We start from the raw sequence: 27,241 nt of genomic DNA, 5'->3' as shown, positions 1-27,241 counted from the left end.
AGTCCATTTGAATTAAATGGTCATTACTTGGAAGAAATCTACAGAAGAGTATTCAGGAACAGAGGAGTGATTGCATTAAAACATAAAAAATTGTTTCTCTGGCCCCTTACTAGTTTCAGTGTCAGCAACATTCCTTCTAGAATGGAAGATGAGCCATTTCAAATTATAAGCCCTTTTTAGCTCAAACTAGACACTTGATTTAAAGGTCAAATTTATAGTTTGCTCAAGTCTAAGTCTAATACTGAAGGAAATAGAAGCCCTATGCAGATAATATTTAATAGCAGACAAAAAATAGAAAAATCATGCTACATGCATTTTCAGCCCTGGGGTAAGAGTAAATTAACAAAGTTACTGGGATTTCCTTTATTACATTTTACTCAAAATGAGGAAGTTAAATGGGGACTAGTTATAATACAAAGAAAATTCTGTGGTTATGAGCCTGTGGTTTATATATATATATATATATATATATATTTGTTGTTTTCTTGTTAATTAGACAAAATCATTTTGGAGTTATCTCTGGATTTAAAGGCCAGCACCCATCAGGTATACCAAAATATTTAGTTACTATCCATTCTACTAGGATACTATTTGCTATAGAATATAGTGAATTAAAAAAATTCCCGAGATTACATCAAAATTACAGCAAATACTGCCATGATCTGAATGGATTCAGTGTGCTGATTGACAGATGCTAGAACATTTGCAAAGAACTTGAAGAACTCTATGCATCTTAAAACAGATATTCTTTTTATTTATTTATTCTATTGCTGTCAGATAATGTTTCTCATCTATCCTTAGCCAATTATTTTAAAATGAACTAGTGATGTATCAATCCATCTGCTTTTTGACCCATGTCCTCATTAGAAGAGCTTGTTATTTGGCACTATTTTAAACAATCTCAGAAGATGTTCAATATTCAAAAATTTGAATTTCAAAAATTACTTCCCCTCAAAGTTTCAGCCACTCTGTGATGTTGGAAGTTGCTGGTACTGTCACTACTTTGCATGCTTTTCTTTTTGGAAAATGTAGAAAAGTCAGATTGTCAGTATTTCAACACATTTCAAAACATGAAGATTTTCAAACTCATAACTGGTCTCTGCAGCGCTATCTGTAGGTATTAAAGGGTCACTTCAAATTATCTAACCATACTAGTGCATTGACAACACTGTCATTTAGATCTGCCTAAGAAGTATTTATTTTTGTCAAACTATATGGAAACTGGAGAAATGTAAATGGTATGGAATAAAATGTAGAATAAATTCTATTAGTATTCTGTGCACCAATTTTTCTTGCCCCCCCCCCTTTTTTTTTTTCTGGAGAAAATATTGAAATTACATTTTACTGTCTAACTGATGATGTTACTGACTAACATCAACAGAGGAAGTCCAAAATACTCAATAAGATGCACAGGTACACCCAGCAGTTCAGTGCACAAAATATTTGAAATCCTTAGCCATTCTGATAATTATAGAATCATAAAATCATAGAATGCTTTGTTTTGGAATGGACATTAGAGATCATCTAGTTCCAACCCCCCTGCTATAGACAGGGACTCCTCCCTCTAAATCAGGTTGTTCAAAGCCCCATCCAACCTGGCTTTGAACACGCCCAGGGAGGGGACATTCACACTATCATTGGGCAACCTGTTCCAGTGCCTCACTACCCTCACAGCAAAGAATTTCTTCCTGATATCTAGTGTAAACCTACCCTCTTCCTGTTTAAAGCCATTTCCCTCAGAGCCTTCTCTTCTACAGAGCACAGAGCCTCAGCTCTCTCAGCCTGTCCTCGTGGGGGAGGTGCTCCAGCCCTCTGATCATCTTCATGGCCTTCCTCTGTACCCATTCCAACACCTTGATGTCCTTCTTGTGTTGGGGTCCCCAGAACTGGACTCGATAATCTAGGTGAGGTCTCATGAGAGCAGAGTAGAGGGGCAGAATCACCTCCCTCAACCTGCTGATCACACTTCTCTTGATGCAACCCAGGATACAGTTGGTCTTCTGAGTTGAAGGCCCATATTCCAGGCTCATGTTGAGTCTTTCATCAACTGACAATGCCAAACAATTTTTAACATAATCAATTTTCTATTATTTAATGTATCACATACCAGCCTATACAATATTTCTGTGATAGCTCATGGATTTCAATTAAGGCATGTAATATGGCATTGAATATCAGTTCCTCCTTTTGACTTAGTTTCAGAAGTCAGATGCCACAAAGTATGTTTGATGAATTTCATTGTTTATATAGAATTCTGTGCAATCACAAAAGTTAATGGATAATAAACTATAATTGCTCTTAACGTGCAAATAGACATACAGAAATACAAATTAATATTTTTGTTAACAATAGAAGTACATAAATTCCATCATTGGAAGTAGTAGAAATACCAAATAGAAAGCCTACTGGAGGATCTCTAGATCTCACGTGATGTGATCTTGCTGGGTCTCACAGAAAAATTTTTATGTGAGCTCTAGAATTCTGTCATTTTTTTTTTTTTTTTTACGAAATATGCTGTTTTTATTTTTGTCATTGCCTTCATTTTTCTTCCAAGAAAAAGTAATATGAGATCGTTTTCTCCTATTTTTTACCTGTCATTCTGTCTTTTTTTTTCCCTATCACATAATTTTTGTTGCTTTTGAAACTTGATTCCACAATTTCTTTTTCTACTTTTCATTACAAATCCTGAAATAGCAAGATTTTCTATAGGAGAGAAATCAGATCTTTATTGTTTATGTCAAATATTTAGTAGGCTTAGAAACTTCCACTTTTGGAGAAACTGATAGCACGTACATATTTCCCTTCCTCTTCTCTAACGTATAAAATATTTATGTGAACAATCAATATCAGACTAGTATCTTTGCAATGGTAGTTTGCCTTTTTGGAATTTGAACGTGAAATCTGAATTCACTATGTTTATTTTATGGCTGAAGTTTCCCAACTCTTGAGAGGGGCAAAAAAAAAAGTAAGAATTGAGGGAAGTCTTACTTCTTAGTTCCTTGTTTTCGCTGAAAGACAGCATTTAGTATGAGTACTGCAGGATGTACATTTGTATCATAGGTGCACACAGAAAAAAGCTGAAAATTGGAAGAAATAAGAGATCACAGTGTTTTTCATCATGATCTTTCCAAGAATGCAAGGCAACTGACAGGAGCAGAACATCTGTACTTTCCAGGTTGCAATGCTCAAACCATACTAATTGAGTGTGTATCTGACAGACCACCTCAATGTTGTCACAAAATCCTGCATATGTTACAACAGCCAATGGAAAATGTTCTCAAAATGTACTCAAATTAATTTTAATTTTGCAATTTAAAGTTCATCTCATCTATTTTTTTGGGAAGATATAATAAAGTTCTTCTAATATTGCAAGCTGAATCCTTTTGTAGGTTGATTTTGAACAGCAAAAATTTCTGTAGTTTGTATAGGTAGTGGAAATATTGTGCATTTTTGTTTGTTTGTTTGTTTGTTTGTTTTGTTTTGTTTTTCCCATTGATTTTGCTTCTGCTTTTCCTCTAGAAAAGCTAGTGATGAACCTTCCCTCCTTGGCAATTTCCAAGTACTTAATTCCCACTACTATTGAAAAGTGATTCCTTCTTCTACCTGGCAGTTACTGGCTCTTCTGGCTGTAAATGAAGCAGAGCCTTTGCAGAATTCCCATAGTCTTCACAGGCTGTATTGCTTTCTTTTTTATACTACAGCGTTTATACTGTCTATTCTCACCTGTTACAGTTATGCAAATTGCAGAATGTTCATAAGCACATAAATTGTATTCTACTTTAACTTTCTTCATGTTATACAAGTTCATCAGTACTGCAACTTTCTCAATCGAATTCAGAAAAGTTGGGGTGAAACTCTATCTATCAGTGCTAAAACCTACACTAAACTGAATCTTACAACTTTGCTATTGCATGTATTTTCTGTACAGATTGCCTTAAGTGTTATGTTGCTTATCTTCTCAAATATGTTGTTCAGGATACTAAAGATGTTTCAAGATACAATTTCCAGAATTATTCCAAAACCTGACAGATTTGCTAACAAACAAGCTGTTTTTCTGATCAGTATCCTACCACTCCTCCCTACCTTTGATATGAACCACATATAGCATCAATCCTGTTTGCCTGAATTAACTCCAATTTTCTAGTGACCAAGGTCACACAATTACAGAGAAAAATTCAGCTGTTCTGAGCCAGCACATATGGTGCAGAGTTGTTCATAATTTACTTGCTATAATGAAAAAATACAGAATGCTAAATCCAAATCCCATTGCAGAATACCTCAGTGGTGGTTTATGCTAATGTGTAGCAGACAAGTATTTTACATGAAATATTTTATAAATAAATAATTAAAAATATTGCTTGGTTTAAATGTTCAGGGTTTTTAAATTTTATTATTATTATTATTGTTTATTTTTTTTAGATCTGGCAACAGAACTGATAGGGAGATTTATTGGGGGAACAGAAACATACCAGTCTTTCTTGGTGCCACTAGACTTTTGTTACAGGCAATCACTAATGCAGTGATGGTCTTGACAAAAGAAAAAAGCAACACTTGAAATTTAGTTAAGTTTTGGAAATCTGAGGAGAAAAACACGTTATATTTATTTCTAACTGTTTTGAGGAGCAAGTTAGTGAATAAGTGTTAGTGGGCTTTCTATCACTTCACCTCATTCAGAAAGATCTCAAATGACACAGGTTTGTTGCTAATGCTACCTGATGAGCTCCTTTCAAATACAACAACATAATGTTTTAGGCATAATGCATTAATTAACACCTAGTACACAGGGAATAATTTTGCTTTGAACATCACACAAAAATCTCCCAGGCCAGAGTGGATTTTAAGATAGTAAAATTCTTAATTCATGTCTCTGTGATAAATTCTCACCCTGTTAGAGGCAAATATTTAAAGCAGTATTTATGAACTTTATGCTTAGTTCTAGCTTTCATAGGTCATGTGTATAATAAAAAATAAAACCACTCACTTATTTTGGAAAAGGAGATTGCTTCCAGTTACAGCTCAGGCCAAGAACAAAATTTTCTACTGCAATTTGAATCAGAAAACGGGCAGAGTGAGCAGAAGTGGATTTATCTTTACAGAGCATATATAATATGTGCTTTAAAGACAGATTAAATTTTCTTAGTGTCTTATTCCTAATTACAAAAGGAAGAACAGTGTGAGAAATACCGCACTTCTAATCTCCAAGGTATTTTTGCAGAAGGAACCATTGTGATGTTAGCTATAATTCAGAATAGAACTATAAATCATTCTGATATAAAAGGCGAGGAAGTGTTTTGTAATCCATTAGTGATTTTTTGAGCTATAAAATCTGTACTTATTTCCAGGTCAACGATGATAGTGAATACTTGTTTCAAGAACACTTTATTTTTTTTTTTAAACCATAAATTTTTTGAATATATATTTTTTTTCAAAATCTTTAGTCTTTAAAACAAAATGTCAGCACAATCAGGAAAGGGTAAAAATGTCTTTCTCTGAGCACTGCATTTTTCATTCCTTGTAGATCCATTTTTAGCAGAAGCACCTTTCCTACCTTTCTTTGATTTGTGCTCTATGGACCATGAAAACTGCTGTTATGAAGGAGAGAACAGTGTATGCATTACTTTTATTGTTTTTATGCTGACCCAACAAAATCAAAATCGACTTGCTCGCTTACAGGATTTCAGGCCTCAGCAGTCCTGAAAAAATAGGGAAAAGAAAAGAAAAAAAAAGAATAAGAAGGCCAGAACAGAGAGGGAAAAAAAAAAAAAAAAAAAAAAAAAAAAAAGAAGAAGAAAAGAAGAAAGAAACATCCTGATGTCAGAGTCAATGAGACCAGAGGGGGGGAAGAAAAAAAAAAAAAAAAAAGAAGAAGAAGAGAAGAAAGAAATCCTGATGTCAGAGTCAATGAGACCAGTTTGATAAAAAGGGAGAAATCTTTTTCACTTCTGTTTGATGACCGAGTAAAAGCCAGTCTCAGAATTTTAGGAGAGAACAAACAAATACAAAACTACAAAGTTCATTTTTATAACTAAAAATAATATGGTCTGAAAATATTCAGAAGCTTAATTTTATTAATATAGTCTGTCTGTTGAGTAGTAAATGATGATTAAGCTGATTTAAATTTGGTCTGTTGTCCGCTGCAGGTGGAGGAATATGTAATATTTTCTGTATACTTGAGATGTTAGTGATTAACATAGTACTCTCTAAAAGCTCTGCATTAGCCTATATCAATATTCAAAACAGTACTGCAGATATGTGAAAGCAGAGTTTGGATCTTCTTTGTAATCATATTATATAATGGAAGCATCAGATTTTGATATGCAACTAAGACCAAATTGTGTTTTACACATAATATGCTCAGCTGTGTCAAAAGTGGTAAATATACTTTTTCTGCTGCCTGAAAAAGTAACATTTGCTTTTGGAGTGTAGAGTTAGCTAAGGCTTATTCAAAAATAGAAATTATTTTAGTCACTAAAACTAATTTATTTGAATTGTTTGAAACAAGTTCTGGAAATAGGACTGGGAAAAGCTAAAAAGATACGATAACTTCCATTCTGATTAATGTAGCTGCTGATGATATTTACCATTATTTTCATATTATTATTATTATTATTTTTATTTCAGAAGTCCTGGTAAAGGACCAGGATCCTGTTGTTTTCCATTTCAGAAACACTGTACAGTTTGGAGAAACCAGTATCTATTTCAAAGGATGCAGAATCATGTTAAGAACCAGAATAGAAGGATTAATGAAAGCAGATATAAATTGCTGAAACAAAAAGAACAAAAAACACAGGAAGGAAGAAAACTATATTTGGTTTTTGAGAGACAGACATTTAAACAGTAGTAGTCAGTCTTTACAAATTTAAATTTGGTGCCAGTTAAGAAAGTGCTCAGGCTATTTAAGTGTATTTACAATTTATTGTAATTTATGAGTGTTAGATAGCCTTATCTTTGAATTTGCCTGTATGTATAATGTTCAAACATTCCTAAAATGTTATTTGCCTAAGGCTGTTGGTTTGTTCTCTCAGCCTTAAGGTTGTCATCCTCTTATTTGAAATGTATTCAATTAATTACCTTTGTTTATCTGTCTATTAATTGTATTAATCCTCTGTGTATTAGAGACATATCCCAAATATCTTAGAACAGCTGTGAGCCATAAGAGGAAATGTTTGCTTTGCTTAAATTTGACAGCTAGGCTCCCTACATTCAGAATGATTTCTTGACATACATTGGTGCTTTTGCCATTATTAACAACATCAGAAATGCAATTTTTTTTTTAGCTTATTTCAGAACTGTGTAGATTTAAGGCACCTGTCAAAACAAAATGTCAAATGTATACAAATGAATAAGGAATGAATGAATTAAATGTATTACATGGACAGTTCAGCCTGGATTTTCACACTGGTATTTAGGATTGCCAAGGGGATTATGCTTGAAACAAATGGTATGAGTGTACTTGAGTTTCAAAGAATTGAAGTGTGAAAAAGCCTTAGAAAAGCACACATTTTCCCAGCTAATAATGGGTTTGTCTTTACCTTGAAGTATAAACTACATAAGTTTACAATGTTTTTGTTTGTTTATTTCAATGACTTGAGTGGGTTTTTTTGTTTGTTTTTTCTTTCTTTTTTAGAAAAAGAAAAAAAAAGAAAAAAAGGAGAGAGAAGTGTTATTGCTCGACATTATAATTTGAAAACTTTTTTAATTGAAAGCAAGACCTTAGATTAATTTATCCAGGGCATGGTTAAAGTGAGACCTGGATATTTCCAGTGAGCATTCCACTACTTCTCCTGGCTACATATATGCCAAATCTTAACTGTTCTCATGGTGAATACATTTTACCCTTATATTCACACAGAATTTTCTTTCAGCCACTGCTTCTTGTGCCATTGCCTCTTATTTTATCACCGTGCATCCTAGTGAAGAGAATACCTTCAAATTCCCTCTAATTTTCTCTATAGGTAATGAAAGAATGTGATATGCAGTCCTTTCTTTAGCTTGAACATCTCCTTTTCCTTCAGTTATACTTTGTAAGTTAAGATCTCCAACACTCTGATGGATCACAGTGTTCCTGGTATGGCCTGACAAGTGTCAGGTGCTGTGGAATAATTTCATTTTGCATTCTGTTTGCTCTAATCTTGCTGATACAAGCTACAGTTGGTTTTTACCACTGCGAGGGAGCATTCATTACTACTGCTAATCATAGAATCATAGAATTGTTTGAGTTGGAAGGGATCCTTAAAGGTCATCTAGTTCAACTCCTCTGCAATGAACAGGGACAACTACAGCTAGATCAGGTTGCTCAGAGCCTCATCCAGCCTGACTCAGTGTCTCTAAGTGCAGGGCTTCTATCACGTCTCTGGGCAACACCTTCCAATGCCTCACCACCTTTATTGTAAAAAATGTCCTTATATCCAGTCTAAATCTCCCCTCTTTTAGTTTGAAACCATTTCCCTGTGTCCTATTACAACAGACCCTGCTAAAGCATCTGTCTTCTTCTTTTTTACAGCCCCCTGTTAGATACTGAAGGGGCACTCTCAGATCTCCCCAGAGCCTTCTCTTCTCCAAGCATAACAGCCTCAGCTCTCTCAGCTTGTCCTTGCAGGGGACAATTTTTGTGGCCCTTGGACAATTTTTGTGGCCCTCCTCTGGGCATGCCCCATCAGGTCCATGTCTCTCCTGTACTGAGCACTTCACACCTGGTACTCCAGATTAGGTCCCATCAGTGCAGAGTAGAGGGACAGAATCACCTCCCCCAACCTGCTGATCACGATTCTTTTGGTGCAGCCCAAGATACGGTTGGCTTTCTGGGCTGTGAGGACATGTTGCTGACTCATGTCCAGCTTGCCATCCACCAGTAACCTCCAGTTCCTTTTCAGCAGGGATGTGCTCTATCCATACATTCCCCAGTTGGAACTGGTAGTGGGGACTGCCATGACCCAGGTGTAAGAACTTGCACTGGGCTTTGTTGAACCTCATGAGGGTCACTTTGGCCCACTGCCCACTTGAATCCACAAGTCCTCTTCAGCCAAGTCACATTCTTGCCAAATAATTTCCAAACCAATCCACTCTGTGTTTTACAGAAGGTAAGAATAAACGTTCCTTCAGACTTAAAAAAATCATGAATCCAGTAACTTGAAAAAAAAGTTAGTTAAAAAAAATGTTATTCATGTCCACTTACAACGCAGAGCTCAGGAAAACAAAAGCCACAGGTACTATAGGCCCTGTCAGAAATAGGGATAGTGTAGAAGTACCGGGAGTCTGCCATTTTATTTCTTGATGTAAAGATTGTCTTTGTTAAATTCACAGGTATTGGATAGCAGATTCATAAAATGCACAGGAACTGGGCTCCTTATTTATTTATTTATTTATTTGGTATTTAATCTTCATTACATTTAATCTTTCTTTTGTTATTACTACTTCTTTTATGTTAAAATACTGCATGGTTGTGAGCAAAGTTCATTGTTCATTGCATCCAAATGCTTTTAGAAGACAATAAGTAAGTTGCATGCCATCATTAAAACAAATATCTCCATTAATGTATCAGTAATAAGGCATTCTACACAGTCCTTTGTAGAAAAAGGTCAGAAGTTGCCTGGCACATTTTTACTGTGCAATCGTCTAATCTTGTCTTGTATCATGAGGTATACTTCCCTGACCTTTGATCCTTGTTTATTTTGGCATTCATCCAACATCTTGATATTTTTCTATCCTCTACTCCAGTCTCACTGCTCAGATATTTGTCTTTCCTAGACAGTACTTCAGGGCACAATATTAGCATATTCCTAATGATGATTCTCCTGTTTCCATCCTCACTTATATGCATAGCATCAGACTCACTTAAAGCCTTTGCCATACCTTATTTTGTGATCTCTAGCATGCACAGTTATCTTCCAATAGTCTTTAATTTAAGAACACTGAGAATTTTCACTGGGTATATTCTGAATGTCACTGTCAGAACTACAATTTTATGCACCAGGTAAATAAGTTTCTTGATTTGTTTAACCTTTTCATGTCCAACTTCTATGTTAATTAATTCTCCTTTTTAATTCAGAGAAATTCAAATGTTGCAAGGCACAGCTTTCTTACTGTTCTGCATTGTCTTCAGCATTACTGGGAGAACACAAGCATGATAAATCATGTCATCACAGGTTATCTTACGCAGACATCATTTCCAGTTGATTTTGCATTAAGCTGGATGTTGAGGCAGTGATTTCCAGTTAGATTACACAAAATGGTGAAGTAACTCAGAGAGAATAATCCACTTCCTTGATGGAGTATGTAAGTTGATTAACCAGACTGATTTGCACACGATAAAAGAAGGTAGAAACATAATGCATAAATCACAGCATCTGCTTCTATCAACATGAATGACACAGTCATAACCACCAGAAGGAAAATGTACATATTGGGGTGTCATTCTGTTTAGTTCAATGTCAAATGGGCTTCTAATGCCTTTCACTGTTCCAGCTTCTTGAATTTAGTTAGTTGAGTCTGCTGCGTAATTTTTCAAACACAGAGGAAAACCATTTGTGATTGTATTTTACTGAATCAAATATTTTGTTTTGTTTTCTCAAATAACTCTTCTATGGTATGGATAAAACAAATCTCTTAACTTTTACTACAGATTGTTTTGTAAGAATTTCTAAACACAATTTTGAATTTAAGTCACAAATAGGTAGGCTGTTTTCTTTGACATAATTTCAGCAATGCCTTTTGGGGATGGAAGAACCATGGAATGGTAGATATCTTTAGTAGGAATTGACTCATGAGGATCATTGAATCCAACTCCTGACTCTGCACAGGATCGCTCAAAATTCAAACCATACTTCCGAGAATGTTGTCCAAATTCTTTTTGAAATCTGTCAGGGTTGGTGCCATGACCACTGCCCTGGGCAGCCTGTTCCAGGGCCTGACCACTCACTGGTGTAAAACCTTTTCCTAACACCCAACCTGACCCTTTCCTGATGCAGTTCCATGCTGTTTCGTTGAGTCCTGTCACTGTCACCAGAGAGAAGAGTTCAGTCCCTGCCCATCCAGTCCCCTCATGAAGAAGCTATAGGCCACCATGATGACTCCTTTCAGTCTCTTCTTCTCTGGGCTGAACAAGCCAAGTGACCTCAGCCACTCCTCATACATCTTTTCCTCTGGACCCTTCACCGTCTTTGTAGCCCTCCTGTAGATGTTCTCTAATAGTTTTATGTCTTTCCTATATTGCAGTGCCCAAACCTGTACACAGTGCTTGAAGTGAGGCCACACCAGCTCAGAGTATAGCAGGACAATCCCTTTCCTCACCTGATTGGCAGTTCTGGGTCTCATAGACCCTAGGATATGGTTGGCCCTTTTGCCTGCCAGGGCACACGCAGACTTGGATTCAACTTGCTATCAACAAGAATCCACCCTCTTGTCCCCTAGTCCATACAAGTATAACTTGCCCCATCCCAGATGCAGAATTTTCTCTTCTAAAACTTCATGTGGTTGGTGACTGTTCAGCTCTCTAATTTGTCATGATCTCTTTGCAAGGCCTCTCTACCCTCAAGAGAGTCATCAGGTCCTCTCAATTTAAGGTCATTTACAAGCTTACTTAATATACCTTCAAATCCTGCATCCAAGTCACTGATGAAAGCTTTAAAGAGGAGTCCTGTGGAACTCTACTAATGACTAGTCACCAGCCTGATGTAACCTCATTTACTATGTCCCTTTGAACCTGACCTGTCAACGAACTGTTCAACCATCAAGTTATCTTTTTGTCTAGCTGTATTCTGGACATTTGGTCCAGAAGGATTCTGTGAGGATCAGTACCAAAAGCTTTGCTGAAATCCAAACAGAATACATCAACTGGCTTTCCCTGGTTACCTAGGAGATTGAGTTAATTTAACAGGGACTTCTCCCTGCAAACTTATGCTGACTCTGACCAATGTGTGCATTGAGATGTATTTTAATATGTCCAACAATGATCTTCTCTATAATTTTATCTGGCACAAGTGATACTGAGAGTATTGTAATTTTCAGGGTCTTCTTTCTTGTCTTTCTTGAAAATTTGGATAATATTTGACAGCTTCCCGTTCACTAGGACCTCTCCAGATTCCAAAGACTGTTGAAAAATAATTAAGATTCATGATTAATTAAGAGTCATGATTACATAATCCAGCTCTTTGAGTATTCTTGGATTAATCCTATCAGGCCTCATAGGCTTATAAACATCCAGCTTGAGCAGCAAATCCTTCACAGTTTCAGGGCTGGCTGGGAGTTCACCATTACTGCAGACATGGTTCTCTAACTCAGTTCTCTGAGAGTCTTTGAGCCCATCATCAGAGTTAAAGAAAGTAGGGAAGAAGGCATTAAACATCTCTGCTTTGTCTGTGCTCCTATCTGTGATGTGATCATCCTCCTCAAGAAATGGACCAATGTTATCTTTGGTCCTCTGTTAACATATTTTAAAAAGCCCTTTTTATTTCCCCCACAGTAATGGCCAGCTTCAACTCTAATCGAGCTTTGGCCACATGAATTTTCTCATTACAGCGGCAAGCAGTATCTTTGTATGGTCGTATTTGTTTTTGTGTATTTTGTCGTGTATTGGTCGTATTTTGTTCCTGTGGTCGTATTTGTTTTTGCTCTGCATAAGCTCTATCAGAAGATTCCTGCTCAGCCAAGCCAATCTCTGCTCCAACTGCTTGACTTCTGGTATTTTGGAATTGCCTGTTCCTGTGCTCTTAAGAGGTGGTACTTTAGAAGTGACATGCATGGTTAGATCCCAATGCATTTAAAAGCAGCTTCCCAAGGGACTAACTAACTTCCTAAGCAATCTGAAGTCTGATTTTAGTTCTTTAATTAATTGGTGTCATTATGCTGGCTGGGTGGCCTATAGTAAACTCCCACAACAACATACGCTTTATTTGATTGTCCCTTGATCCTGATCTCAACAGTGTCGTCATGAACTGTGAGCTCTATACAGTCTTTACAGATAGCCACTCCCCACATTACTTGCCTTGCTTATCCCTGCTGAAGAGCCTATAATCATCCATCAGGACACAATGGTCACAGGACTCTTCCCAGCAGATTTTGCTTATACCAGTGATTTTGTAGCTCTGAAATTGAGCCAAGACTTCTAGCTCCTCTTGTTTGTGCTGTTTACACTGATGTAAAAATATTTCAAATGTGTTTCATTGTAACCAGCACCTCCTGGAGCAGATTGAAGGATTTCACTAGCAGGAAGTCCCTCAAATTTCTGTGAACAGAAAAAGTGGTGCAGACATTATAGTATTTTGCTTACATGATAAAAAAGAGACAATTGTACCTTTTCTATCACCCTAGATAGCTTCTCTATTGAGAGTCGTGTGTGCTTTTGCTTTAGACTTTGTGTTATCTTCCACAGCCTCATTAACTGTGTAAAATTTTTATACTTCTTTTTTAATTATTATAGCAAGCATACTACTATGTAGAAGCTTTCTTTGATTTTATTTTGCTTGTGACTTCTGTTCCTCCTTCCTCAAAAGAATCATCCTAATTTATAAAGTTAGTCATCATAATGAACATGTCCTGTCCTTGTGAGAGTGTTGACTTTTTTTCACATGCTTTTGTAGAGAGTAACCATACCCTTTGCTAACATATTTTTATCTTGGTAATGTTTTGTTTGTTTGTTTGTTTGTTTGTTTTTTGCGACATAAGTGCAGAAGTACTTATGTGTGTTCATTCTTACTTTATTTTCTACTATGGCTCTCATGTGATTTTTTTTCCTCTCACCAAGCATCATCAATTTAACAGTTTACCCAAATTGTTTTCTCTGCAAATGTCTTATATTACTCAGATTATTTATATTGGCTTAAATGTTTGTTTTCAGTAGTGGAATAAAGATTGTATGGCGGCAAAAAAAAAAAAAAAAAATAGATGATAATACAGACAAAATTTAACAAATATTGGAAAATACTTATTTTCCGTTCTTTCTGTATTACATAGTAATGCAGAGCCGATGTGCATTGCTTAAAGTATATTATTCTGCACATACTGTAGTATTAAGTGCTTCAAAGAATTATTTGATTGAGAAAACAAACCCTATGAAGAGAGACGATATCTGTTTGGTCTTCTTAATTCTATGGATTCACCGTATGTTCTGAAGAAAAAAAAATGATTTCCTCTTTCATTATTACTAAAACCTTTTACAGTCATTCGCATAACATTCAGTACAGGAATAATGTGTTCATGCAGAGTTCTAGAAGTCTTCTGTTTTGTTAGTATTGACACTAGAGTTAGTTCAAATGCTTGTTTTGCTAAGTCCTCAGGCACACTGAAATAAGTCTTGGATTCTGTCCCAGCAGGGGGACAAAGTTGTCTTTTTCTTTCTTTCCTTCTCCTTTTTTTTTTTTTTTTTTCTAAATAAATGTTCTTTTCATTCCACATACACTACTAATTCTCCTTTGGGCAGATTTTATGGCTGTCTGTCAGTGGAACTTCAGAAAGGTTTGTAGTGTCAATCTTTGCCTAGTATCTCCACCAGAGCTGATGGCAAAGTTATGTTTAACACTGACATTAAAAGATGAAAATGCCTGAAAGAGCCTGATTATACCAGTTCTCATACTGTATCTCTACATTTTACTTTCTATGCAAGATATAACTTTAATGAACATCTTCTGGTACATTTGAATTTGGAACATTATTAAGCACATGGTCACAAATGTAATATGAAATGATCAATTGTTCTAATGTCTTCATTTTGTCTAGCATTTATCGTTATCTCTTACACAATACTTTACAAAAGTGAGGGAAGGTAATAATTCTTAATAATTCTTTTTTTTTTTTTTTTTTTTTTAGCTGATCTGTAGAGAAAGGGAGTAACTGAGTAACTCCTCTGTAGCTGTGCAGCAGTAGTTTGTACCAAATTGTTGTCTCCTTTGTCTCTTTCTCATCCACAACACAATAGTGCATTGCATTCAGGGAATACTAAAGCAATAGATACATATTGAACTTTTGGACTTTTAGACTTTTAGCTGTTAATTTTGTAATGACAAATTAATGACTAGAGTGTGGCAAATTGTATATTTGTTGCCTTCTTCCTCATGACTGTTTTTCTCCATACATTGCCATCTGTAAGCGCTTTGATTACTGCAAGCTGCTACACTGTGCAGTAGGTTTTTAGAAGTGCTCAAGAGTAGGTGAATGATTGAAATATGAGTGAGAATTTCAAATGTACCAGAATACAACAGATTCTCCTATGAAATTCACCAACACTGTTGATAAACCTATCTATAATAAAATCCGTAATAGTTTTTCACTGACTTTAAATACTTTTAGGTTTTCCCTCTACATAAATAAAAACGTGTACAGAATGAAAAATAGATTAACTATAAATATAATGCATTTTCTTGAGAATGTGTCCATCTGCTTTGTTTTCCACAGATGAGATGAAATATATAGGCACTCTTACATTTGCTGTTGTAAAATCTGGCACATGTAATAAAATATGATAAGAATAATGTGTAGGTCTGGAATTTGCATTCGCTCTTGAAAGTATTTTATCCTTATTACTGTTTCATCTAATATTTGTCTTTCAGAAATCCAAAATCTCCACTTATGATAAGATGTGGGCCTTCATGAGTAGCAGGAGGCAGTCAGTACTTGTCAAAAGCAATGAAGAAGGCATCCAGCGTGTGCTTACCTCCGACTATGCGTTTTTAATGGAGTCGACAACCATTGAATTTGTCACACAGAGGAACTGTAACCTAACACAGATTGGAGGCCTGATAGACTCAAAAGGTTATGGTGTGGGAACTCCCATGGGTAGGTTATATGTCAATTCATTGATCTCTCTTCATTAATCCTTGTTGCTACAATAGAAAAGCTGCAATATACTGTTGCTTCCTCTGCGTTATTAGCATTCCTTTCATTCTGTTTTTCCTATCTAAAGAAAAACACAGTGTATTTTATCAGCATTTGTGGATTGTATTTCACTATCTAAATAGAAAAAAGACAGTTATTTGAAGAAATTGGCCATTTTTTATATGATAATTGTCTTACATGATTCCTTCCATATCCTCAAAAATAATAAAATTATCTTCCACAGCTCTTATACTTATCAATATTTTCTAAATGTTGAACTCTGTTTAGAGAATGAAGTGCTACTGTTTTTTCAAATTTTTCAGTAGCAAAAGCTGATGATGTGAAGCATCTATGGTGAGAAAGCTAAACACTAAGATTCTTAAGAGGAAAGATTCCATAGCATGCTGTGTATAATCCACAAACAGAAGAAATATTAAGTTAACTTTGGGGAATTCGCTTTTGTAAAACAATTCCAATTCAGTAAATATTATTTGCGTCAGGTGTTTCTGACTGTGTACAAAAATTTGGCTGCAAAATTAGAAGCCAAATACAATCAATGTTTTCTAGAATCCATAGCATGAGATTCAGCAAGCACAGATGTTCTGAGTTCCCATTGTCTGCAGAAAGACATGAACTGAAGATCCAACTTTTGACTTCAGAATACATAGGAATACTGCTCAGTGATCCTACTTAATATTATAATATTGTTCTGAAGATGTTTTTGCAAGACTGATATTTGTTTTGTTTTAAATTTATTTTTAAGGAGAATGTATTGTTTTGTTGTTTATATGCATATGCTTTATGTGTTCGTTTGTTTTTGTTTCTCATATAGTTCTTATACTTGTTACTGATTTTATTTGTGTTAGTATTATATTAAACCATAATGTGGGTAAAGTTGACTATAATATTGTATATTAAGAACACGATAAGGAAGGTTAAGTGATAAACATTACTGGAATGTATAGCATAAAGTGGTATCTAGTAATACGAAACATTTCATGCATACTGTAAATATTTACCTTAAAATTGTTTAAATTTTAGTGATTTCAGTAATTAGATATGTAATTGATATCTACTGAAGAAATTATGATTCTGTTCATTTTGTCTTTAAACAATTAGTTGCTAGGCATTTAGTTTTAATGCACCTTTAAATGTACCTTTTTTAAAAATCATATTCTATTGAGAAAACAAATGAAAAACAAAACAAAACAAACAAACAAACAAAAAAAGCAAACTTCTAGAGTGATCAGTAAAGATTTAGAGAAAAAAAGATAATTGGATGTAAAGAGACAATTATGTCTCAGTAAGTAAACTGTCCTTTTGGCTTTGTATCCTACTTTATTCAGGGAGAGCAGGCATTAGAAGTACGTTTCTTCATTTATTTTGATTTGTATCAAAGACGTTATTCAGCACTCAACAATCTACAACAAGTAATAAAAAGAATTATCAGATTTTTCTATTCTATTTCTATACTATTCAAGAGAAACAACAGAGTTGTAAAAGGGGATCTTTTAGCTGACAATTGTCTTGTAACCAAAACGAGACAAGTAGAGGACACATAGGAATCAGAGATTACCAAAGGAGGGAAAAACAAGACTTCAAACAGTGGTAAATTTACAAAAATATTTAAAGACCTGTAAAACAGGTGAGGCCTTCATAAAATAAGATCTCAATTAAGATTTTCATAAAAGGTTTAAAGGTAAATTAAAACAGCATTTGGAGATTTATCAGGACAGCTAAGAATAAGAGATTAATCCTTTCTTTGCACAGTACTTATGAAAAGCTATCCAGATGTATGAACTAACATTTATAAATGTTTTGTATTCTCTGTATAACTGTGTAGTCTCAGAGGAAGGAGACTAGGTTGCCTCTGCAGTAGTAAGGGAAACCTTAGGAAAAAAATATCTATAGTGCCTGATCGAGTATTTTGTGAAATATATTGCTCTGCTGAAGCAAAAAGATACTATAAAGATGTGTGTAATACAAAATTAAGCCATATATTGTATCATATATAATTAAACTCATTTCTACAGGAAAAATTAACTCCATAGTCTTTAAAGGACCTTTTTGCATAGTTAAATTTTGAGAAGTATAAATTATTTCATGATTATGGAAGATGTTTATAGATACGAAATTGAGCGATATCTCTTTAGGGTCAATAATCCAAAGAGTAACTTGTCAAGTGCTTGAGAAACTGCAGGATAATGATTTCACAAACAAAGCACAAATTACTGCTCGTCCCTCTTTGGGAAGCTAGTTTCAAGCATGTCTCTGAATAGAAAAACATGGAATTTGTTCAGATAGAGGCATGTTATCTGAAAGCTGTTGATGTCATCTTCCCAAATTTATAAAAACATCTGGTTTATCTCTTGGAATAGTGTATTAAAGTGGCAGAAATATTTTCATGAAAGATCAATTCTGTAGAATATGGTTGTTATAGACTTTATGCCAAATAAAGTAGAATGAGTATGGTTACTTTTGCCAAACTACATCAAAGAAAGTTCCATGATGGCTAATAGAGGAATAGTGAGAATATAATTTGCTTGAGTCCAGGAAGCTACAAGCAGGAGAGGTAAAAGCTTTCCAAACAGAAAAGCATGATAGTAGTTTATGATATGATAATCATTTGGAAAATGCAAAACTCCTAAATATGGCAGCAGCTTAGAACACTGCAGTAGAAGCTTTGCATTCAGAGACACAAAATTGTATAAAATGAGGAGAAAAAAAGAAAAAACAAACAAACAAACAAACAAAAAAACAGAAGTTCAGGAAGTACATGGGCATCGATTCTTTCCACACACTAAAGAAATGAAGTCTGCTTTAATCCTCATTGAAGTTTTAGTATTGTGAAAGCATGTGTGAAGAAAACAAAGTTTAGTGTGCTAAAATGTAGCCATGATGTGGGAAATTGATAGTGTACTTTGGGCACATAGAAGAACTAGTGCACACCTTTAAAATTAACAGAATTCACTGATGTTTGGAAGAGGTGTGAGGCAACGCTGTATATGTTATCTTTGCTTTCAGCTTTATTTAACATGTCACATATGACACAAAAAATAAGCTACAGACAATGAATTTGATAAGTTGCAGATGGAATGACCCACTCTCATGATTTACATTTAAAAATTAAGGTAGCAGCTTTGTATATAATTGAAATCTTGGAAGTACAATGCATGAGATATTTCTGATAATTAATATGTAATTGTGCATTATGTACAGTTAGATATTTTCAGAAATACATATGTATTCATCGTAATGGTTGGAATTTGGCTTTGTGTGTGCATGCACCTCAGCATCCAAGGTTGATATTAGTTTAAGAAAGGGAAGGAGAAAGAGGGGAAGGGAGAAAAGCAGAATGTAAGAATGTGAGGGGGGGAAAGACAGAAAAAGTATCATACTGCTTGGGTATGCAAAAATTTTACATATAACGATAATTTTACATTTAATGATAGGTCCTCTAAAGTCATAATCACCTCTATTAGTTTTAAATGTCCCATTTCTTCACCATGCATGACAAAGGTATTAAAAACTGAGTTTATTCTGAATGAATCCCAGCTGAGATAAATGTGTATGATACTTTCATGTACTTCTGATCTGATCAAACAGAACTTTGTTTTCAAAAAGACGTAGTCTATGCAGCAATATACATTTTATGACTTACATGAACAGACCTGGTATGACTTGCATTTGGTCAACACAAAGTACTGTAAACTAGACTAATAGTACGTGACAAATACTATTTCCCATTTTGAGTATTAAGATTGTTGTCTATCTGAAGTGAACCACAAGAAAGATCAAAAATTTAGCTTACGTGCACTCTATATTAAGGCATTAATTGTCTACAAAGCCACTTTTTTTTTACTTTCAAATTGGAAGAAACATATTTTGAAATCATCTTGCAAAAAAAAAAAAGCACTTCTCCATCTATCCATCTATCTCAAGTAGTGTCATGTTATTGTTTTTCAAAATTTTCTTTTCAGCATGGTAGACAGCTGGCTACTTTCTGCCTTACTTTGGCATATTTTCAGCTGAATTGCCCCTTGTTCCTCTGTTCAACCTTGAGTACATAAGTGGCTGACAATTGTATATGTCAAACCCACTCCATATGAGGAGATCTACTGAGCATGCACCTTTCAGACAAGGTAATAGCACAGGACTGTCTGAAACATGCCAGAGAGAATGTGTGTCTGTGGAGATGCACGCAAAGTAATAAATTTGACATTATGAAATTGAAAAATTATGGGGTGTAAGCAACCCTAATAAAGAGCATTTATTCTAAGTATTAAGAAATGCAAAATAGTAAGGGATCTCTGTGAGATAAAATTTACAAGAAAATAAATGGCACTATTTATAATTTCTCAGCTGTAAAACATAGTGTGTGAGATCTATTAAATAACACTCTTCACTTTGACTAGTTTATGCCTTTTCTCTTGCTGTGATCAAACTACGTCTTTTCTTACCACAGCATACTGTTATTCTTATCCCTGATCATTCCATGGTCCCATCATTCCAAGATGTCCCAAAAGAAAAAGTATAAGGCACATATATTTAATATTAGTTATCATAAATTTTTTTAAGAAAGGAAATATGTTCTCCATTTACAATATCGAGGTACTTTGCTGTACTTGGAGAGAAAATAAAACTCTCAAGACACAAATGAAATTAAACAGTATATTTTTGGGTCAAGATAAAAATGTAATTTTTGGGTCAACATAGAAATGCAATTAGCAACCAACATTTCATCATCAAACTAATTTTCATGGAATTGAAAAAAAACCTTCAATAACCTTGAAACCACATCCAAGTATCGATTTTTTTTTCATGTAAATATATCTGCATGCTGTGTATTTATATATTCACAACAGAAAGCTCACAGCTGCTGTGATACAAACAAGTCATACCTCGCATGTCAAAAGCTTTCCAGCAGAGATGCATTGGCCATGGGCACTAGATATTTGCATAGCCACTTAAGTTCAAAGAATGGAACAAAACTTCTAGGCTTTCATGTGGTATTGATTCAAAGGTGCCATTCTTAGTGAAGTTGGCTTCACTGTAAATCCTAACGTCCAGAGGTTTCACACTGATAGACAGTGAAGTTACACCATGCCACTAGCTCCTCAACAGTATATGATGAAAAATCTCAGACTAATATAAATAAAGGGACATCACTTACCAATTACTGTCATGGGCAAAACAGATTCAGCATAGAGAGATTAATTTAATTTACTGCCTATTACTAGAAGACTAGATCAGTAAGAACTAAAGCAAGCTAATTATAGAATCATAGAATATCCTGAGTTGGAAAGGGACCCACAAGAATCATCAAGTCCACCTTTTTTTTCTGAAAGCACTGTCCAAATTAGGCTTACTGTTAGGCTTACTGGCATTACCACAGCCCTGGGGATCCTTTTCTAGTACCTAACCTCTCTCTTGGTCATGAACCTTTTCCTATAATTCAACCTACCCCTCCTAACACAACTCCATGCCATTCCTTCGGGTCTGTCACTGTCATCAGAGAGAAAAGATCAGCACCCACCCGTCCTCCTTCCTTGTGCAGAAGCTGTAGATCAAGAGGCTGAACAAACCAAGAGACTTCAGCCACTCCTCACGTCTTGCACTCCAGATCTTTCACCACTTTTGTTGCCCAAACAACACTTTCTCCCATCCACTCCCTTATATATGTAGGAAGAAATGGGGGCTGTGGTCAGTCTTCAAAGTCTCATGTCTACTGTTCCTCCATGGTCATCTCTGCCCCTGCTCCAGGTGGGTCCCTGCCATCCTTCCCGACTTGATTCCACGTGGCCTGCCCACGGGCTGCAGCACGCCCAGTACCACCTCAACACTGCTCCGTACCGTACCCTTCAGCCACTGCATCACACGGGTCCCTACGGGTGCAGGTCCTCCAACCCTCCCGCCCCACTGCGGGCCGCTCCCCACGGGCTGCAGCTCCGGCCCGGGCCGCTCCTGCGGGGGTATCCATGGGACAGCAGATTGCCCTTCCTTCCATCTCTTCTCGCGGAGCGCACCCAGCGTCGCTAACGGCTCAGCTCTGGCAGCGGCGGTCCCTTTGGAGCCGCTGGAGCTGGCTCTGCTCTCACACAGGCAGCTCTGGGCTCTCCTCACAGAGCCCACCCCTGCAGCCCCTGCTCCAAACCTTGACAGATAAGGGCTGTGGTTTATTTTTTCTTTGTTTGTTTTTGTTTTTGTGGAAAAAAAAGACTTTGTTTACAATATATTTCTCTTATTTCTTAAAAATATCCCACATTTGCCCAACTTCTGTATGACTTCCAAAAAGTCTCTTTGTTTGACTAAAATAATGATGTGCAAATCACTAATATAATAGGAAGATCACTTGCACACAAAAGTGTGTTTATTTACTCTTGCACAATGTCATTTAACTCAACATTTTTTACTTGCTTAGGAATTAAAATCTTTTATTTTTGATAAATCAGAGCCAATAATAGGGTTGTCTTTCTCACTCTATTTACTTATTTACTTATTTATTTATTAATCTTTTCTGAATTTTAGACAGTTGTGTAGCAAGTAATTAAAATGCTGTTTGGAGTAAGTGTGTTTTGAAGACTGTAGTATTCATGTAATTTCATCAGACATAGAATCTAGAAATAGAATGTCACACTCCACCCCTTTAAATTAAAGAGTTCATTAAAACAAAGAAAGAAAGAAAGAAAAAGTAAAAGGTTTTCAGGCAGTAATGTATGATCTGCTATTTCACATCTTCTCTTTGACTTCGTGAATTATTCATATATATCTAAGCCATTACTAAATGCACTACAATACTCTTTTTCCTACCCAGTGAGAAGCTGCTGGATTCAGATAGAATTTGAACAAATAGCATAATCAGCAAACATGTAACAATTATCATGTTGCATCCTATAGCACTGGAGGTCATCTGATTTACAAGTATTACTTATGTTTCTTAGGAGTGACATAAAAAAAAGTACTCTCAGTAAAAGTTTATTTTTCATAATATTGAAATTTTTTAGTTGATCTGACCACAGCCTTAATGCATGTATTTTACAAAAGATTTCATTACATGCCATTTTTTTAAGTGTTTCCAACTATAGAAATATTTAAATAGAGGCACAGTGGGGTATATAAATTGCTTAAGAACAAAAGCTTTTAAAATACACTTGATATTTCAAAGATTAAAACAAATGTTTTTTTTTTCTTTAAAAAGGAATTAAATTACTCTTATTTCCCAAATATACAGAGGACATTTAAAAATAATATTATGAGGATGATCTCAAAACAGCCTCCTTTATTCTTCTCTCAGAATTTGTTCAGCCTGCTGTCTTGCTTCATTTATCATTCTAGTCAGAGGTTTGCAGCCTTCTTTTGTAATCAACCAAAAATTAGTTTACATACAAAGCTTGTTTGCAAATTAAAAATTGGAGTAAATGCTTTGTAAGAAATAATACTTCAGTATCCTACAGATGTGTAGGATCTTGCCTCCTCAATTTTGTCTCACTTTTAAAAGACCAAAGCCTTAAATTCTACAGCTATATGTCTGAAATAAATTTTTCTTTCTAAGCAGTTTTTACATCCAGGTTAATGTTTCAGTTTTTACATCCAGGTTAATGTTTCAAAGAAGAGCCAACGTTTTTCAGAAAAGAAATCTATTATATCATTACATATTTAGAACATAGTGATGCTAGAAATTTTTCCTGCTCTAGGTGCATGCAACTGTGGCAAGATGAAGTCCAGCTTGACCAAGATTAAAGTATGAAACTCCCGAAATTTTATAAAAAAGAATTGAAGGTACAGTTGTCCATAGTCAAACATAGTCAAACATTATATAAAAGCTGCTAAAGTAGGGAACAAACTGTTCTTTAAGCTCCGAATGATTGAGGATATATACTATAGTTATCCTGCAGTTAACCTGTTCTGAAGATACAGATGAGTATTTGGGTGTCCTTTTTTTTTTCTAATTTTTCTAATTTTTTTTTTTCCTTTGATGCTTTTATTCTAAGACAATATTGTAAAACTCCCTGAAAGAGTTTTGGGGGAAATTCTTATTTCAGTCACTGAGTACCCATGGCTTTATTTAAATGTTCCCAATGTCTTTTAGTGTAGGGAGTGTCATCAGGCCAATCACATTATTCTAATTCATGCTAGTGCTCAGTTTTGACAGTTCTTGTCTTCTTGGTTACAAGATGAAGTTCTCTCCCATACTTCCAATTACTTTCAGGGGACAGATTTGCAGAAAAGAAGTGACATTTTTTTCTCTAAAAAAGTGTTGAAAAACAAAAAAAGGCATGCCATTTTAATCCGTAAAATATCTGAGTAAGAAAGTAAGGCTGAGTTTTCACAGACATTTTAAGTTGGCATAGGGTTCTTGCATTTTGCAAAAACTGATGTGAGCTGGTCTAGTGACTTAAACTTGCAAAATAGTTTACTTTTTTTTTTTCACAGACAATTTACTTTGTGCTTATCTGCCTACACACTAATGAGGCCAGGTGAACACTAGTCATAGTAGGAAGGAAGAAGTGACAGCATGCCATCTGAGATGTGGAAATGGAATTGGAGTTTCTGAACAGCTAAATATTACACTGAGTCTAAAGGCATTCCCTGTTCTGTGATAGCTGCGGAAGGTACCATGGATCTTTCAGTGGCCAAAAAAAAAGAAAAAAAAGAAAAGAAAAAGTTTTACTTTAAAAGTAGTAAGAAATGAGGCTAAAAAAGAGAAATGATAAAATGATAAAAATTTGCACTCTGAATTTCACTACTAAGAGTATAGACTTTATCCCCTGCCTTTAGTTTTCAAAATCTAAAGCACTACAAAACAAAGAAAGCAACAGACAAAATACAAAAAACAAATAAAAACAGCAATAATAAAAATGAGCAAAAAACCCCACTCCTAATTTCTAAGCAATGATAACCTGAGTATCTCATTTGGTTTTATTGTTAAAATCCCCTAGTTTTCTTGAAGCTACTTATTAAAATCGAGCTATGCAAATTATATAATATGAACTTTTTTTTTTACCAGGTCTTGGAGGCTTGAGATTTAAACAGATCTGTCTCTGTAGGAATAAACATGAAGCCATATACCAAGACAGGAGGCCTTTTTCTTCTGCTTGCCTGCACTTAATCTGTAATTCTTCATATAATTTGTACTGTAATATTAGTCACTTTTACACGTATAAAACTGCAGTTCTTCAGTTCTTCAGTAACTAAAACAAATTAATGTATTTGTCTTCATTAGCTGAACATGCAGAAAAAAATTAGATGCCTATTATTTATTTTTATGCACGTCAAACAATGTACTGAAACTAATTTGAGAATTTCAACTGCTTGAGCAGTTAATTTATTGTTGCTGAAATGTGTGATTGTGTAGCTAAAATATTTGATGAAAGAACTGCATTTTTATAGTTACCTCAGAAGTATGAGTGTGTTGAGGCATGGTAGGAGACAATTCTTTATATTAATAAAGGCTTGCCAAAACACTCGGTTTACAGTACTTGTTGTGAGCAGACTCAGAGAAGTAGAGCTTTGAGTAGGATTTTATTGGACACATGTAGCTGAAGCAAAGACATTTCTCAAACCTCAGTGTTGGCATTATGGTGGTTAGGACCTTATATATGTGCTGCAATGTCAAAGGCTCATCTACTTACATAAAATGTCTCTGTTCTGGTATATTACCACCTAAACAGAAACAAACTACTGTGTTGCATCCCAGCACATAATGCTTACATGTTTTTAGGTTTTCTCATTCTGTAAAAGCTGCAGCATCAACTCTTAATTGCATCTGTCTCACATTTCCTGAATAAATATTACTCCTTCTCTCCTCATCCCCCAGAGTCCTTAGGTATAATTGCAATGCTATAAGGTTATACTGAGGGATAGGTGATAACTGAAATCATACTGCCCACTGCCTTTCTGAAAGCTGCAGGAGAGAATAGAGAGGGTACTGCTCTGCTTGGGGTAGAGAAAAAGTCTTAAAGTGGATATTATCCACTATGTGTATAAATATCATGTGTATAAATACATGACGGTGAAAATATTGTGGACAAAGCCAGACTTTTTTCCCTGTTACCTTGCACCAAGACAAGCAACATTTTGGATAAACTGAACAAACAATGAACAAATGAAGAAAAACCCTACAACAGTAAACTTCTTTACAGTGAGTATGGTTGGACACTGGAACAGGCTGAAAGTTTGCCCAGAGAGGCATTCAAGGTGATCTTCAAGGTCTCTCCCAGTTAAAGCTATTCTGTGATTCTGTGAACTCAACTGGGCAACCTGCCCTGGACAAGCTGCTATTGCTTTGAGCCACTGCAGTGAGCTAGACAGTTTCTACTGGTCACTTCCAAATTTCTGCCCTTCACAGTACTGAAATGGAACATTTTTGCAATGAAAGTATTTTGGATTTTTTAATTTTAGAATCAAGATTGTTCTCTTTGAACTATGACTTGAATTTGCACACAAAGATGTAAATATATGCTCCTGGCTGTCATTTAGTTTGAGCCAAACACATCACAGTTTTAGCACACAAATGATTCCTTTGTAATGGAAAAGAAATTTGAAACTGAAAATTCTTCATAAATCTGAATTCTTCCTATCTCATCTATTTACACTTTTAAGGATAGAATTCAGAACAGTAGCTAGAATAAATGACAAGAGTAGCAATGTGGCTTTAAATCGGTCATGGTGTCTTACAGACAGACAACACAATTATAGGCCTCTGGAGGCCTATACAATAGGCAGTGTTTTTAAGCACTCTGAATATTTAAGGATTCTTATTCTCACCTGAGGGACACAGATGATGTCTCCTGTGTCTCCATTTCCCAAAGATCCACCAAGAGCAGACTGCCTTTCATCATTAGTCACTTATACCATGTAACTGGGGAAGAGAAATCTTTTCTTATATACTGGGAGGATTAAACTGGAAAAACTGGCTTGCTTCACTTCACTTAACATCATAAAGGAAATTTGTTTTCAAAGCTGCATTTCACAAAATCACAGAATAGTTGAGTTTGAAAGATACCTCTGGAGGTCATCTGCTCCAAACACTCTGTTCAAGTAGGGCCACCTGGAATCAATTGCCCAGGACCACAGCCAGATGGCTTTTGAATATCTCACATCCATTCCATAGTGTAATACACTGATAGCTGGCTTATTCTATACTCTTAAAAATATCAGGCTAATTGATATTTCTTGTGCAAGTGGCTTGTTTTGCATCTGAGGACATCTCAATGGCATAATTTTTAGTTTTTTATTTATTTGTTTGTTTATTTATTTGTTTATTATGTTGAGATCTCAGAGCATGAACATCCTTAAGTATCTGGGTGATGAGCCTTTCTCATTCACTTGGAATTGATCAAAAGTCTGAAACTGAGATAAAGAAGGATCTTCTCCTTTTTTGAGTTTGCAGGAAATATTACTTTTTCTTTTGATTCATTGCTTCAATGTCATG

The 27,241-nt window shown here is 35.3% G+C and overlaps 1 protein-coding gene across 5 annotated transcripts in view; it reads left to right on the top strand.

The window, feature by feature from the left end:
* The window catches only part of GRIK2 (glutamate ionotropic receptor kainate type subunit 2), a 371,621-nt gene that overhangs the window by 320,538 nt on the left and 23,842 nt on the right, over positions 1-27,241 (top strand). For all 5 annotated transcript variants that reach the window (XM_040697879.2, XM_040697878.2, XM_040697877.2 and 2 more), the window contains one exon: positions 15,543-15,768. In XM_040697879.2, the coding sequence (XP_040553813.1) occupies positions 15,543-15,768 (226 nt within the window). The remainder of the gene's footprint in view (positions 1-15,542; positions 15,769-27,241) is intronic.

The sequence above is a fragment of the Gallus gallus genome, chromosome 3 (genome assembly GCF_016699485.2).
Source record: "Gallus gallus isolate bGalGal1 chromosome 3, bGalGal1.mat.broiler.GRCg7b, whole genome shotgun sequence".
NCBI classification, from domain to species: Eukaryota; Metazoa; Chordata; class Aves; order Galliformes; family Phasianidae; genus Gallus; species Gallus gallus.
The sequence above is the reverse complement of the archived record's forward strand: the minus strand, read 5'-3'. Positions and strand labels throughout refer to the sequence as shown.